Consider the following 17892-nt stretch of genomic DNA (forward strand, 5'->3'; position numbering starts at 1 on the left):
CCTCCAGAAACAGTTGCTACAATTACACTGGCTGCCTGTACACTGCATAATTTATTAACAGAGAGAAGAAAACACATGTACACTTGTCAGGAAACAATTTCCTGCAGTAGTAGCGAACTGCATTTATCTTGAGTTTCAAAGCACTGAGGACTACACCAAATGGAACCAATAATTTGCCAAGCTACTCTGGATGTCCAGTACATGGGAGAGGAGTTAGATAATGCTTTAAAACATTTTACAATGGTGCTGGAAAAGTGCCCTGGCAAGACAATTACATTTTGTTATGTAAAATGTAAACAAATATACCTACCTCAAAAATTTCTTCAAATGTGGGTGTTCCACGTTCACTGCCACTTTCTGTGTCCTCTAAATTGGAGACACTTTCATCTACCTCTGTGGCCTGGTCCAGGAACTTAAGCAGGTGGAACCAGTACACGTGTAGACTATAAACAGTTTGTGCGCTGGCTTCACTTTTGTTTTTAAGCATGTGTAATAATAGTAATAAAAATAATGTAAAGTATTTGTGTGTTATGTGAACATTACTGTGTGTTTCAAGTATCCGCAGTGAACAAAATTATGTAAATCATTTGCGTGTCGTGTAAACGTTACTTGCATAAATAAAATGAAATAAGTATGTTGATACACATTTCCACTTTCTTGTGAGAGTAGCTTGAGCGGATGCCATTAATTTTCTTTTTTATGTCATCACCTGTGCACCTGGGCCTTATCTCACAGCTAATGACCTCTGTAATTTTTTGTAACTCTCCAGCCTTCTTAATCTACTTCTTTACTCAGGGTGCCTCCCATTGTAAAGCACCTCATCAACTTCATACGTTAATTTTGTAGTTGACGGCACACACCATTTAAACTTAGCAGCCATGTTTATAAACACACTACTGGTGACAGAATGCTGCAGCGATGCTAGCGCTCCAAGCGGTAATGTTACACATTGCAGTTAACAGAAGACAAGGACTTTTATGATCAAATATACTGTGAGGCCTTACATTTGATCATATTTATTTGACGACAGGTGAGATTTGACAAAGTTCTCTATTACACCATCAAATTTCTTTGACATAAATATTTGACATTTCAGCTTTGACAAACAAATATGATGGTATAATACTGGCCTTGCTGATAAAAATTTCACTAATTCTTTGAGGTTAGCAGTCTCCCGGAATATTGTACAAGACCAAGACAAAAATCATTTCCTCGAAAAAGGAAAAACATGTAAAATGTTATTTGTCTAATTTAATAATGTCGACTGTAAAGATTAAAGGTCTTTATAACCTTAATACTATTTTTTTCAGTAAGTTTTCAAACTTGGTCAATTAGAATTATTGCGTACAAAACAGCAAACTAAGGATCTGATGTTTAAAAAGGGATACAAAAGGCTGTAGCACAAAGTACAGCAAAAAATATTACTTGTAACTACTAACAGTAAGAATTAGACTCCACATCGCATACATAAAAGTATTTCTAAAATATAATATTTGTGACACTGGTTCAGTTAAGAAATTGATATATCTTTCAGAAGACGCCTAGTGTTCACATGATGAGTGTGGATGTGCAGTACTAATAGAATCAAACTATGTGTCATAAAACTACTAAGTTGTTCTTTGATTCTTGTTTTGGATATTGTTTTCTAAAGCTTTGAGTAGAAATTATGCCACACGAACACTAATTGTTACCTAATCAGTAAATGGTTTGCTTGTTTTACTGCTCATTGACCACTTTTACAGAGCTACATTCCTCTGTTATTTTGTTTGTTGGGTCTCACAATGGGACAGTCTAGCGAGAGCAGTGACGTGTGGTCTCACTCGCTCCGTAGCTATCTCTCACACTCCTATGCTGACACTAGCGGTACATGGTCGCATACAGAGCACTGAACTATACTGCCTTGCTTTGCACCTGCCGAGTGTGGCCGGGCCAGCAGGCACAATTTTTGGATTAGCCTGTTGTAGAGGGTGACTAAGGCTTGAGTACAGCAAGAACATTCAAAAGGATATAGGTTGTGGTAGTTGTGAAGAGGATTAAACTGGATAAACTAGTGTGGAGAGCTGCATCAAACAAGTCTTGGGACTGAAGATGATAACATGTTAATGACCTTTCATAAGTTACATTGCTAGATGCTTGTTTTGTTTTGTTTACAGGTGATACAAATATTGTGATAAATAGCAAATAAAGTGCAGTTTTTGAAAGGGTCATTAAACTTTGAGAAGGCGCTCTAGTTTAGGACCTGTATGAAATTTACACTCAGTGAGTACATAAAGGAAATACAAGAAGTTGACAATTAAATTCTTGAGAATTGCTGCTTGGTTGTAAAATTATATGATATAACTTACTAAATGAAAGCGTTGGTAAGTCTTTCTGCTCCCGGGATTGGAATGAATCCTTACCCTCTCCCTTAAAACCCACATCCTTTCGTCTTTCCCTCTACTTCCCTCCAACCATGGGTTGCGAAAGCTTGGATTTTGTGTGTGTGTTTGTGTTTGTTAGTGTCTCTGTCAACATACCAACGCTTTGTTTTTAGATATATTTTTCCCACATTGAGATTACCGAATCTGAATTTTCGAAGTCTCTTCAAAACGTCATCCCAGTAAGTGGTTAAAAATGGAAAAAGACACTGAAAATGGTACTTTCTGGGATTTTTGCTTATAATTTGGAAAAACAACACAATTTTCGCCAAAGTTGACTGTTTATGAAAATAAAGAAGATATAATTTACCACAAACTAGGCTCCCCATGATTCTTATTGTTAAGACTGTTGGTATGGCATGTAGCACATGTTGAAGTTAGTGGGATTTCATACTTGAGGAGATGGGCCATCTCAGGAACTACCTTCAGTTTTCTTAATGTACTTAGTTGCATATCCATTGGAGAATGCCATCCTCCAATAGTGTCAGGATGTTACTGGAATGGCTGGTAGTTGATACTTGCTTTGAAAAGGGGTAAGATGTTTTTTGATGACCTCCCACCTTCTGAGTGCAGGAGAACTGGACCTATTTGATCGTCTCCTCTGGTGGCAGGTGTTTGAATGTTTGCCCATGGGTGGTTGCTTAGTATGTATTTGTGGTTGGTAAATTCAGTTTAACTGTATAGAGTTATTGCACATAATGAGTTTAAGTGAGAAATGGTTCTATGTGATGTTGTACTGGATGGTGGGAGAAAAGTGTCATCACTAAGGCCCAAAATGGGCTTAAAGAACATTGTTGAAGTAAGTAACAAGAGGAAGGATGGGAGAGCTTCCCTTTTAAAACGCAAAATTGTGGTTAAGGTTTGTGAACCACATCAAAAAATAAACTAATGAAAAATTAATTGCTGTGGTAGCTAAGAAGGGTGTGGCTGGTTGCAGGCGAAAAGAAACTAGACCTGCTCAGCTGGTTTCAGATTTAAATACCAACTATTTTTTGTGTGGGCAGCTATTATGTTAGAATTTTTGGCTTAACAAAATAAATTTCCATCCAATTGCTGGAACCTAGTGTATTGTGTGTGTAAGGTGGGGCTAGGAGTGACTGTTCTGAAACTTGCTTAGAAACAAAACAATGAATTGAGGATTCTTGAAAATACCTCAGATTGGACCAGTTACTAACTTTGTTACATGAGGTACCCAATACAACATGAGATACATCCAGGTCCTGCACAGCAAACCAAAGCAGGTTGGAGGAAAAAACTGGTCCATGTGCCACTGAAATTGATTGTACAGTGCAGCAAATTTTGAGCTATCTCAGTGAAAATAATGATGAGTGTCAATTTTTCCAGCAGCAGTTGATAGACCAAAGCCAAAATGACTACCATTTTGATTTCAGGGCTGTGAAAGCTCAACAGTTGAAGTATGGAAGTAATATAGTGATTGCCTCATCTGGGAAGAGATCAACTGTTGTTTGTTTCAAAAATATTGGGTACAAAATTCTTATCTCCTGTCACCACAGCAAGTTGTCCTGACTGCATTCATCTATAAGAAGTATGGTTCTTAGCAACTAGTTGTACTGTCCACTTTAGGGCAGTGCCTCCTACACAGAAGCAGTATGTTTTTAGGTGTCAGCAGTGATAGCAAAGGGAGCAAAGGGATTGGAATTTGACTCATCTGTGTCATTTCAATTAGTCTTAAACACCACTGACATCATCCAAACTCTTGATGGAAACAACAGTTTGCATGTAATGGGGGGGAATCCAATGTACCACACCACACAAAGCTGACTCATATTTTGTACTGTTGTCAGTTTAATTTCCCTTTGTGAGAGCCCATGACATCATTACTGTAATGAACACTGTACATTGGTTTCAACTCTAATTATTTACCTATTATCAGGTATGAACTGAAATTAGTTGTCTATTGCCTTACTTAGCTGTAATGTACCCATATATATTCTAATTTTGCCGGTGAATCAAGGGAAGATGAGGGCAGTGATACATGAAACACAGAGGATGAAAGTTCTTTGCAATTTCTTTAAAATTATTACAGTACATTAATAATATAAAATGATAATTGTTGTTGTTGTTACTGAATCCAAAATAGAGCATAATTATATCGTTTACTTGATTTAGTGGAACAGATTTTGATTGTAAGAGTGATGAAAGATTTCATTTTGTTGTTTGAACGAGCATCATAGCATACTTGGAGATGAGGAGTTGGGTTTTGGTGGTGGCCCCTAAAAATGTGCAAACTTGAACATGCACTACATCATACAGTTGGTCTGAAGAAAGAAGTAATCAGAATCTAATTTGTGGGAAATTTTATACTCTTTATTTTCATAAACAGTCACCTTTGTCGAAAACACTGTTGCTTCCAAGTTATAAAACCACAAAATATCTCATTTTCTTGCTTTTCCTTTTTTTGACCCACATCTATTCCAAATTTTGTTCGAACTTTGAAAATTTGGATTCAGCACCCTTGAAAACATTTAGAAAGCTTGTAAAGAAAACTTCTACCAAAACTTTGTGGAACATCTTCTACCAAACATTCCACTACAAATTACCATTTGACTGGACTGTGTTGAAACACTTAAACAATTCATTATTAATAGCACAGATGTTGTCTGACAAAGATGAAATAAAAGCCAATGATAAAATATGTCCACTTTCCTTAGATTTGTAGTTTAATTTGGAGTTTCCTTGGATTAAAAATAGTATCGTAAGTGCTCAGTTTTTCTGATATTCAGTCAGAGCCCAGTTTTCTTCAGACAGTCATACCATACCTGGCTTTATCACGGTAATTCCTGGCTTATGGAAACAGCAGTCAAGACACCATCAGCGCACTGCAAGATCCAAAGTATGTCATGCTGTTGGGCTTTGGGATTAGTTGGTTTTTGTGGAAGTTTATCCATGAAGTGTAGTAGGATACTACAAAATATTCAAAGTAATATTTGTGTAATCACAATTGTAATCTATTTCTATGCAAATAGTGTAACTATTCTCATTGGCTTTATGCAGCTCTGATTAGTGTAATATGCTTTTATAAAGCTAACAGAATTTTCTTCCCATAGGCTATTAAGGTGAACATGCACAATTTACCATCATCAGTATTCAACGAAAAGGTTGCAAATCGACTTCTGGAGCTTGTACCTCAGACAGATACTGTGCTCATGAAAGTTATAACACCAGGCACTGACACAGAAGCACCTACAGTGGAGCTCTTCAAACGGTTCACAGATGAAAAACTATTAGTGTCGATCAACAACACACTAGCATTGGATCCAGACTTAATAAGGTTAGTGGCAATACTTATCTGTCACTAGATTAAGTTTGTGTGCAATTCTGACACAGTATGCACATTAGTCCTAACTACACTTTGATTGTATTGTTTCCGCAATTCTGTACTCCAATAAATTAGCCACTGTAAGATTCATTCATAAGAAATGTTGTTTGAAATGTAGGAACAGGGCTTCTGTGTCATTGGCAAATTAGTGTCAACTGGGTGTATTGCCACATCATACTTAGGACTTGGCAAAATTTATATGATGCCTCAAGGCACAGACTGTTAAATTCTGTGCTGATGGTGTGAACTCCAGTAATTGCATATCTAAAAGTGTCCTAAGAATTAGTGATTATACGTCTGGGGTCATGTATTCCAGCCGGTAGTCATGGGTGCACAATGACTGTTCTATCTATGCCCATTGTTTGGATGGTTGTGCCAAGGACTAGTGAGGCAGTTGTCCATTAACCACCCTTGACACAATAGATCAAGGTCACTAGCAACCAGGGCAACTGGATGCTGTAGCTGACTTGTCTTAAGTTTGTTAGGTTACTTCAAAATTTCAATTGCACTTCTAATTTTGCTTTGATGCGTCCTCACCTTCCTTGTAAGGATTCATATGTCTTGAAATTTTGTCACAACTGCTTTTGGTGAAACAGTATCAATTATTAAGTGCGCAGTCACAGTTTCACACAGTATTTGTACTGTCCTGTAAAGTGAAAATGAGCACCCCAGTTCAACAATATAGGCAGCATTGCCGTCAAAATATAGGGTGCATCAAAAAGAATCACCTGATATGGCAAGTACATATTTTTGAAACTAATAAACATATACAATGAATTTTCTTTTTTGATGAATGGGAAATTAAAAAAGTCTCCATGCCTTGAGTTACAGCTTCCGGGCTACTGTTATGCGATGTCTCAGTCCATTCATTGTCGTTGGTAACAGAGATGCATAAAGTATTTTCTAAACCCTCATAAGAAATAATCACATACAGTCAGGTCCAGTGACATTGGAGGCCAGTAATGTAAGGTTGAATCATTTGGTCCAGTGCGAATGATCCATTTTTCAGTAACACTTTGATTTAAAAATTCCCGCAGCTCCAGATGGCAGTGTGGCATTGCCCCATCCTGTTGGTAAATGAAGTTGTTTTGCAATCAGTTTCCCACTGTGGAAAAAGAAAGTTCTCAAACATACTGAGATACATACTTCCTGTAACAGTGTTCTCGGCAAAGAAAAATGAACCATACACCTTTTCCTGTGGAACAGCACAAAACACATTAAATTTTTGAGAGTCCCTCTCATGTTGTACAACTTCATGTGGTTTTTCCTCGTCGTTTATTCTCACATGATGATGGTTCACCTTCCCATTTAAGTGGAATGTTGTCTTGCCACTAAACAATAAAGATGGAAGAAAACTGTAATCCTCCATCTTGCCAAGAATGAAATTACGGAACTCCACATTTTGTTGTTCGTCACCTTCATGAAGAGCTTGCAGTAGCTGAATTTTTTTATGGTTTTATGTGTAAACATCGATACAACATACATCGGAGGCATGCTGAGATGTAGAGTTGCATGGCAAACGGATTTCTGTGGACTCCTTGTGAAACTATGGTAGAAGCATTTGACGTTTGTGTCAGACACTTGGGGATATCCTGGCAATGTGCCTTTACAGAAACAACCTGTTCCTTGGAATTGTTCATGCCTTCATGTAATGCTCAGTGCTGTAGGAGGATCCACATTATACCTAGTATGAAAGTCATGCTGAACAGTTATTACTGATCTGCACTACCCAAAACAAAGAACACAAAATGCTTTCTGTTTTCTCGACACCATTACTAGAACTGCATTGGGTGCACACTGTTGCTACCTAGCGGGAACCATGTAAAACTTGAGAGTTTGCTCTTTCCAACAGGACGTTGCTCAACACTCGTCTCAAATAATGTAAAAGTTATGATTATTTTTATATATCGGATGATTCTTTTTGGAATTCTGAGCTGTATCATGGTGACACTCAATACGTTGGTAGCAGTTGGGTTGCTTAGTTTCTTATGTAGATTACATTTCAGTGTGCTATTAGAATTTCTATAGACCTCTGTGTTCAGAAATGCAGCAACACCATTGCTTTCCATTTACTCTGTTTGTATTGTGTTTCAGTGAAGCTTTTGGGATGTTGATGGAACTTCGCAACTCCACTTCTCAATGGGGTGGATCATAAATGTACCATCAACATATCCCAGCCATCAACTGTTGTGTGGCTACACAGAATTTTATGCTGTTGGCTCAAAAGCCTCGAAGCTGCCTTTAGCTAGTTGTTGTTGTTGTTGTTGTTAGTGGTGGTGGTGGTGGTGGTGGTGGTGGTGGGGGGGGGGGGGTGGTATTTGCCACACTGCATGCTTCCTCATAGTGTCTACAGTGTAAAGTGGAATACAATGACAAAGAACATAACAACCTGCAGTGATCACATATCTACTATTCATCTCTTTTTTAGTGTATTGTTGAGTATAACTTTTTTGTTAAAGCGACCGTTACATTTGTGGCCAATATATGTTGCCCATATGATGGATGACCAACAGTTTCTTTTTATATGACTGTTTTTGTCCTGCTTCACTTGGTTGTAAGTATGAGAGCCAATACCAAGAATGTAGTCCTCAATACCATGGCTATAATTTTCAATCTTTCTTATCGATTGTTCTTTGTAATCCATGTTATTGGTGGCACTAGGACTTCGATAATTATTCCCTCAGCTGTACTATTGTAAGTTCTGCAGTCCTTGAGCAGAACTGACACATTCTTTATTATTTGTCCTGTTGGGTTGCTCCTTAGCTGTCTGTAGATGGAATCATTCAGCAACAGGCTCAGTTTTATTTAATATTTCTTGCTAGTAATGGATTTTCTTTTATCTGCCTTGCAAACAACAAAATCCTGGTTCCATTCATCATACAATAACCAGTAGGAATCCCTGTAATAGATTTACCAAGGATGATATGGCAGGTCTTGTCACTTCATACACATACAAAACAGGTGAAGTGCTACCTGCATAGGAGAAACTGGGAAGCCCATCAGCGCCCACAAACAAGAGCATAGTACAGATTATTCTGTTGGGCCAGCACAATGAGTAAGTGACAAAATACTGCTGTAACCACTTGTAATTGATGAAGATTGAGGAAGTTAGAGTGCTCGTGAGCTGACTGAGGATAAGTCAGACTGAAATAAGTTACTCAACCAAAATCCTTGAGGAGCTCAGTAACATTAACAGGTAGAACAGCAGCAGGTTCTCGATGTCATGGTTACCAGAGATTTCACTCTACTGGTTCATGACTGATCACTGGGTGTTGGTTGCACTAGATACGACATGATTGTCTAAACATAAACCATAAATAGAATTGCTGTCTTTTATACCTGAGTTTAGCAGCAGAAAAACATTGTGGCCTGAAAGCTAGTTTCTGTTTGATGGTAGTCTGCCAGTCATCAGCAACTTGTTACTCAGCAAATAGTCACCCTCTACATTAGACCTGTGATGATGTGATAAGACCAATTGAAATGCGAACACTGTCATCAGTGAGGTTGTGGTACCACTAGAGACACAAAATATACTAGTACCCAGATCACAAAGAGTCTACAATCAGGTGAGAACCACTACAACCTGATCAAGATATTGATTACTTTAAGAAGTTAACATTATGATACACAAGTATACTAGCAAGACTTTAATCATAATAAGATGAGAGGGAGAGAATTAAAAAAAAAATTAGGTCAATTTGAAGCTGCCATATCATCCTACTTTATAATTTAGTACTTGAAGTGACATTTTGTAACCTGCTGATGGTATATCACTTTACCATTCAGAGGAATGTCAATAATAATGAAATAATCGGGGTTTTAAATTTGCAGTAGCGTAACATGCACGTCCGCTCCCGACACGAAGATAGACTTACCATTACACGCCGGCTGTGGTGGTCTCGTGGTTAAGGCGCTCAGTCTGGAACCGCGCGACTGCTACGGTCGCAGGTTCGAATCCTGCCTCTGGCATGGATGTGTGTGATGTCCTTAGGTTAGTTAGGTTTAAGTAGTTTTAAGTTCTAGGGGACTGATGACCACAGATGTTAAATCCCATAGTGCTCAGAGCCATTTGAACCATTGCTGTTACTCAACAAGTGTACAGTGAAACAGTTCTGTAGCTCCCAAGTTTAGAGTCTTCGTAATTTCATTCAATAAATTCAGGAAAACTATTGTAAAAAATCCAGGCTGAGGTGTGCGAGACTAACAAATGGTGTGGAAAGATAAATTTGTGCGGAGCACTGTGGAAATAGATGTGTGAACGAAACAAATATATCATAACGTGTTGGGGACTTAACACTGTAGAAAGAGTAAGTAAGGTGTGTCAACATATACAAGAAAGGTGGGTTCCAGGAGCATCGTGAAAGAGCAGTAGTTGGTAACATGGTTGCTGAAGTACAACAAAAGTAACAATAAATAATAAATTGCCAATCTCCTGTTCAGTGGGTCTGTATAATATGTATATAAGTAGAATCAGCTGAAAACCAAGAAAAAAAAATTATCTAAATGGTAGCAAGTGGAGTGAGTCCATCTTGCTATGTTTCACTCTCTTGGGAGGAGGTTGGGGTGTTGTAGAATTACGAAACTGCTCATCATTATATTTGATTGTGGATAGGAGGTTACAAAAGATTACATCTTTGAATATGAATTATGTTCAAGCTTGGTATAAATATTTCACAGTTTCTACTTTTAAAATTCTGTTGAGCTAGTGTTGTGGGGAGGGTTCATATGGCTCAGATTGTAACACAGCTGCCAAAGTTGTTGCGTTGGAAACATGGTCCAGTTGGATAGTGCTATGTTTCATACTAGAAGGTGGCCTTCTGTCAGGGTGAACGCTTGATTTATTGTTTCACTGGCATAGAGGGAACAAAATTAAATGCTTTCACTACTGAAAATGGAATAGACCGGTCTACTTTAGAAGGAGACCTTCTGGCCAAAAGCTTACATGGTCAGTAATCTTTTTGTTGTGCCTTTCTGCAACTCAGCATAACCACTAAATGGGGAGTTGCAATCAATCCTTTTCATAATACTGTCAGTATTGCATCTTGGACTTCCCATTGTTTGAAATTTTTTTTATGTAAGGTAGGGAATGTTCTTGACAATGACAGAGGGATGATTGCTGGGTCAACGGAATAAGATTAGATCTTGTTTTGTTGGTGGAAACACAATCCTGGAGGGAAGGAGTTAAAGGTGCTTATGGCATTTGATATAAACCAAGTATGAAATCAGACCCAAATTTTTCAGTTCGGTTCCTTATTTATTTAGTCTTACATATTATTTTGGCAAAGTAGAATAGGCAAAAGATTTTTTTTGCAGGTGGGATGGAGGATAGTTGTTTCCAGGCAAACAATACAATTCAGGGTAGTTGTATTAGAGCCGTTCCAGAATGCAGATTGATTGTGGCAATACAGAGCTACGAGCATTACATCATTGTTGAAGTACATTGCAGAGTTGCCCAGCTATATATGATAACATTATGTGTTACATTACAAATATCAACAACTGAGATGTTGCAGTTGATGCGGAAAGCCCGTGGAAAATGTCCTTAATTGAATGTATGGAGTATTTAGGAGAAAAAGAGAATATGAAAAATGAGTGATCTTTTGGAAATCTATCAGCATCTCTCATCTCCAAAAAATCACTGTAATAAGTACTACAGTGATTACTGAAAGACAGAATATTGAGTTGTTGATGGGCACACACAAAATAAGGAAAACTTGCTAGCTTTCGGAGTTATCCTTTGAGGAGCTAGAGCACTGCCTGGCTGTGTGTACACACACACACACACACACACACACACACACACACACACACACACACACTGAGGAACCGAGCGAGGTGGCGCAGTGGTTAGACACTGGACTCGCATTCGGGAGGACGACGGTTCAATCCCGCGTCCGGCCATCCTGATTTATATTTTCCGTGATTTCCCCAAATCGCTCCAGGCAAATGCCGGGATGGTTCCTTCTAAAGGGCACGGTCGACGTCCTTCCCCGTCCTTCCCTAATCCAATGAGCCCGATGACTTCGCAGTTTGGTCTCTTCCTCCAAACAACCCAACCCAACCCAACCAAATACGCTGAGGAAATATTGGATATTGACACTCCTGTGGAATATTTTCAGTAAACCTTTACTGAAGACATAGTGCAGTAAATAACCAAACAAACTAGATGTATTCTGTATAATGCCAATACAATAAAAGTGTAAATGTAGAAGAAATGGAACAGTGTATTGGTACGACCATAGTTATGTTAATTATTCCCCTCCCAGCAACAAGGCATTGTTGGTCTCAACACTGGGCAACCCTGCTGTGAACGCCATAATGAGCTGTAACCGAAGGGAAGAAATAAAATGCTTCATACACTTTCGTCATAACAGTAGTCTAGTCCTTGCTAATGACCCCCAACCATGACAAACTTTTCAAAATTTGCGTACTGCTAGACCAATAGCATGAAAGACAGTTGTGAGTACCAGAAGAGGAAATTTTAGCTGTGGATGAACAGATTATTCCAACAGAATGCAGATCTTCACTAAAACAATGCAATCTAGTAAACCACATAAATGGGTTCAAGATTTTGTTATTAGTGGGGTGTCAGGATTCATGTACAAATAAGACATTTTTGTTGGAGCTCAGAATAACGTTAAAATACTTGGTGCTGTGGACATGGATTTAGCAGCAATGTTGTTGTGCGTCTTACACAAACCGTCCCACGACATGTGAACTGCAAGCTTTTTTTTGACAGTTGGTTCACTAGTATACCTTTGAAAGTGTGTTTGCATAAGGAAGGAATACAGGCACTAGGAACAGTCCGTGCCAATCGTGTACCAGGTTGCATTTTTGCTAAAGAGACAGATATGGAAAAGAATGGCTGAGGTAGCATGAAGGAGAAGGTAGCAGCAGTAGATGGCGTGCAATTGTCTGTAATTTCCTGATTTGACAACAGAGTAGTCAACACTTTGTCTACATGTGTTGGATCCAAGCCAGAAGGTGAAAATAAGAGACTTTTCAGAAAGGAAAAGAAATACAAAATGATACCTGATCTACAGTGACTACATGGGGTGGGGTGTCAATCTGTTAGATTCTATGCTTTGATATTACAGTATTCAAATCAGATATAAAAAAAGGTACCTAAAGATATTCTTTCATCTAATTGATCTAGCTCATGATAAAAGCTGGCTACTATGGAAAATGAGAAATACAGACTACATGCCCCTATTGGATGTAAAGGTAGCAGTTGCAGATGCCCTCTGTAAAAAGGGCAAAACATTATCCAAGAAATGAGGTAGGCCAAACAACGAAGTCCAAAAACAGCTGGACAGTAAGAAGAAGAAAGGTTCTGTGGCAGATCTTCCACAGCGTCAGGTATGACAGGATGGCATAGATCACATGCCAGTCTGGCTTGAAAACTGTGGTCGATGCAAGTATCCAGATTGCAATGGAAAATCCTACATAGCATGTCTGAAGTGCAGTGCATCTTTATCTTTGAATAAGGAGAGAAACCGTTTCATGAAATTTCATAATGAATAGACTAAATGATAAATAATTTTGTTTGATTTCTGATAAACATGTAAATTAATGAACTGAAATTGTAATTATTTAAAAAAATAAACTTAGTTCTGATTATGTATGTTTATATCTTGTTGTATATTTTTGAAGTGTTTTCTCATCCAGCCTGAAACTAGTATCACAAAATGTTAGCCGTAACTGTATGCTGTCCCATATATGGCACAAACCACTGAATCAAAACTAATGGACCACACATAGGAGATATAATTTTTTAAGTATTTTTCCACACATCAGGTCACTAAAATTAACATTTGACATTTTTCACAAAAATAAAGAAGTCATGCAGTAAGGGCTTAATTGGCAGTAAACTGTCAGTGTGCAGGTGATGGGAGTACCTAAACTCTGCATATTGTATTCCTCGTTTTAGAGGCTGATGTGAGGAAGTCCATGGTTTGAAGAGTTTGTAGCGTGGTATGCTGAAAGTGTGTTGACTGTAGTCATTATTAGTATTCTTTGTTGGACAGTAGTACATGTAAAAGTGAAGTAGAATGGGAAGTTTATTTATGAACTGTGTTGGAGGGCCCTCCAGTTAGACATGTAGTGTCACATAATCTGCAGCATGATACGCTGATTCTCTAGAATGTTGAGACTGTAGCATAGGGAATTTTGGACGTTTCCACATAGTAAGTGTAACAATATATTCTTAAATTTTGGCAGTTCATAGGTTTCACCTGAATAATTTCTTGTAATGGGACCAGAAAAAGGTTTTAGACATGCATTAAAGGTAGATGCTCATAAAGTAGGTGTGAAATTGGAGAACTTTGCCAGAGCAGAATAAAGTATTTATTGCGTGCATTGGAGTCTTAAATTCTGGAGATATTTCCAATTCGTACATTCCAGTAATGGATGTGCTGCATGGTTGAGTTACTAAATTTTAAGCTTTTATATCAAAGATGTGATAGAGAATGTGCCATTGTTCAAGGTACAGTATAAGTCACTTGTAAATAAATTAGCATAGAAGACGACACATATCTGTGCTTTGTGTGTGTGTGTGTGTGTGTGTGTGTGTGTGTGTGTGTGTGTGTGTGTGTGTGTGTGTGTGTTTTCGTTTTGTAAGAAAGACTGGTAGAAATTTTGATTGAAATTTATTTAGTATGGTTGTAAGAAATGGAGATCAGATCATGAACTGAAAGTCAGCAACTGAAAATGATCATGGAAGTGGGGTAGGTTGACATAGGGGAAGATAAATTTATATGGATAACCTTAAAACACCAGGCTGTAGTATGAGGGGAAACTTCAAGGAGGCTGAAAGAAATCATGATAAAATTTGTGCTTTGCAGTAGATAAGATTTTGAGCGAATTACGGAGATCCTTTGAAGAGGTATACTCCAGTTGTGGAAAGATGGATGTGTTAGGTGGTTGGATTTGTCATCTTTAAACTTAAACTGTGAGGTGGGATCGGGGGATTTAAATTTTTGAAAGTTGGACACATTCGAAGGGGAATGATGTGAATATGGATTTCCACTTTTGTGTGTGATTTGTGGTTATGTCTTCAATGTAATTGCGATTCTTGAATTTATATTATGATGAGAGTTCTCTGGCAGTTGCTCCAGTTGTCGTGACAGACATGCTCTCAACATCTATGACACAATGCTCTAGGTGTTCACTCGAGAACTTGTAATTTCGTTATAATTCAGCTGCATTATCAGTACCATGCATTTGATGAATATTAATGATAATATTTATATGACCAATTGTTGCCACAGTATTAAGGCTTCAATCATGACCATGTGATATATACGGAGATCCTGTAATGAAGTTACAAACCTCCAGAGATAATTTAGAATGTTAAATATATCAATTTGAGGTAAGGGATTATGAAACAGAAATGACAAGAGCTGAAAGCTATGAGCGAAAATCATTGAAATACCTCTGATGATGGACCTTTTCTACTGGAAACGTTTTGCTCTCCATACTGTAAGGAGGTAATTGTATGATGAAAACAAGAAAATAAATCCAGTAGAATGGGTTTTAAAGTGCATACCTTAAGAGTTACGAGCAACTGCCCATCTTTGCTACTGTAAAACCACGTCTACTCTACAAGTGCTCATCACTCTTAAGTATGCATTTTAGAATCCATGTTTTCTAGACAATTTGGTCTTATTTTGGTTCATACTACTGTTGAAGCAAGCAATGAATTTCATATTGCAGGTGATTTTTGTTCTTGAAGTATTGAAGAAACTATGTGCAGGAAACACATGAAACTTTGTCATTAACTTGCTGGGTAGATGGGATGAGAGAGGAAATCACGTTTGGATCAATAGTGGAAATTTTAGGTGTGTGTGTGTGTGTGTGTGTGTGTGTGTGTGTGTGTGTGTGTGTGTGAGAGAGAGAGAGAGAGAGAGAGAGAGAGAGAGAGAGAGAGAGAGAGAGAGAGAGCGAGAGCTGGGTTACATGTACAGTTATGACTTTTTTTTTCAGGTCATCTGAAACAAGTTCTGGTACAGATCTGCAACGTAAGAAACGTGCGGAACGTTCTCAGTCTGTACCATCCACAGGGAAAAGTCCAGATGAACGTTACAGTGAAACTGGTAAACATAATAATTCACTATCTTCAAAACACTAAAAAGTCTTGAGGGCCCACATAATAAAATACTTTATGCAGAGTAGTGTGTTGTTCAAAACATTCTCAGATGTATAAAGCTTCTGGATTGTGTAATGCTTATCATACTGGTTAAGAGTAATAAGTATTGATTGAAGAAACATAAAACCTGGTCTGCTACAAAATAGCAGGTCAGCAACTGGAAGCAGTTAATTCCATAAATTATCTGGGAGTACGCATTAGGAGTGATTTAAAATGGAATGATCATATAAAGTTGGTCGTCGGTAAAGCAGATGCCAGACTGAGATTCATTGGAAGAAACCTAAGGAAATGCAATCCGAAAACAAAGGAAGTAGGTTACAGTACGCTTGTTCGCCCACTACTTGAATACTGCTCAGCAGTATGGGATCCGTACCAGATGGGGTTGATAGGAGAGATAGAGAAGATACAACAGACAGCAGCGCGGTTTGTTATAGGATCATTTAGTAATCGCGAAAGCGTTACGGAGATGATAGATAAAATCCAGTGGAAGACTCTACAGGGGAGACGCTCAGTAGCTCGGTACGGGCTTTTGTTAAAGTTTCGAGAACATACCATCACCGAAGAGTCAAGCAGTATATTGCTCCCTCCTACGTATGTCTCGCAAAGAGACCATGAGGATAAAATCAGAGAGATTAGAGCCCACACAGAAGCATACCGACAATCCTTCTTTCCACGAACAATACGAGACTGGAATAGAAGGGAGAACTGATAGAGGTACTCAGAGTACCCTCCGCCACACACCGTCAGGTGGCTTGCGGAGTATGGATGTAGATGTCAGTTTCACTTACTTTTTGTTCCTTTAGATAAGGTGAGTTTGATGCCTGTCATGGAGGTATCATGGAATGTCAGTCTTTATCTCACGTCATGTAGTTGAAAGTCTTACCACCTTCCTTCTGGTTTCAAGGTACACTCACACTCACCCTCACCCTCACCCTCACCCCCCTCTCCCCCTGCTTGCTTTGCAGTGCTGGTGTCCCAAATTCCCATATGCAGTTGGTGTTAGTTAAATAACCAAGAATATGTCAATAAACAAATGAAAAGTATCATGGAATCTGAAACATTTAGGCTATATAAACATCCCCCCCTTTCTGCCCAGAATATACTGAAGGCAAAATGTGCTTCAAATGCCAGAAGAAGCAATTTGATCACTTCAGCCTTCTGCTGTGATAAGTGTGATCTACCGGGTATTAAACTTTCCCTATTTAACATGTTATAACATGGAAACTAATTACATTATGAGTACCAAACTTGTTAGCATTAATGTCAGAGCATGGGGTGTATGATTTCCATGCATCACAGCGCCACCATTCAGTTCCCAGATGCTGTGGTCAGTCGTCATGACTGACCAGTCGCAGTGCATTTAACTGACGTGTCAGCATGAGCTTGGACAAAAGGAGCAGGACATTATTGGCAAAGCTCCATCATCAAAACAACAGTAATGCTGCAGCTGCACTTCAAGAGTATCACCATCTGAATGTATTACAGAAGGGTCTTCTTTCTCCATCTGCTGTGCAGAGCACGAAGAAGTTTGAGTTATCTGAAGAACTGGGGGTCACTCCAGGAAGAGGCCAATGATCGGTTCCACCACAGGTGGTTGATGAAATTGCTGTTGCTGTGGCAGACAACACTGTGCTTAATTCCCGATCTTCAGGTCCATTATTGTACAGCAGCTTGCTCCACAGGATGTGCAACGAAGTGTTGACTTTGCTCTCCACTTTCTCACAAAGCTGAAGTTGATAAGGGCTGGCCCTGGGCCATGCTATGGACAGACAAAGCTCAGTTTTGTTTGGCAGATGAGATGAACACACTGAATAGTCAAGTGTGAGGATCTTTACCTCTAGTCACTGTGCATGAAGTTCTCCTGTATGGAGAACATGTCACCGTATGGTGTGGCTTCATGGATATGTTCATCATTGGCCCCTTTTTTTTAACAGGTTGGCACTCAAGGACCAAAGATGTGTGGCATGACCGGTCAGCATCATTGCGAT

General features: G+C 38.7%; 1 protein-coding gene across 3 annotated transcripts in view; it reads left to right on the forward strand.

Moving 5' to 3' along the window:
- LOC126352187 (tudor domain-containing protein 7-like) overlaps positions 1–17892 on the forward strand; it is a 203383-nt gene that overhangs the window by 143552 nt on the left and 41939 nt on the right. For all 3 annotated transcript variants that reach the window (XM_050002669.1, XM_050002668.1, XM_050002667.1), the window contains 2 exons: positions 5486–5709; positions 15742–15851. In XM_050002669.1, coding sequence (XP_049858626.1) covers positions 5486–5709; positions 15742–15851 — 334 coding nt within the window. The remainder of the gene's footprint in view (positions 1–5485; positions 5710–15741; positions 15852–17892) is intronic.

Source organism: Schistocerca gregaria, chromosome 1 (assembly GCF_023897955.1).
Source record: "Schistocerca gregaria isolate iqSchGreg1 chromosome 1, iqSchGreg1.2, whole genome shotgun sequence".
NCBI classification, from domain to species: domain Eukaryota; kingdom Metazoa; phylum Arthropoda; class Insecta; order Orthoptera; family Acrididae; genus Schistocerca; species Schistocerca gregaria.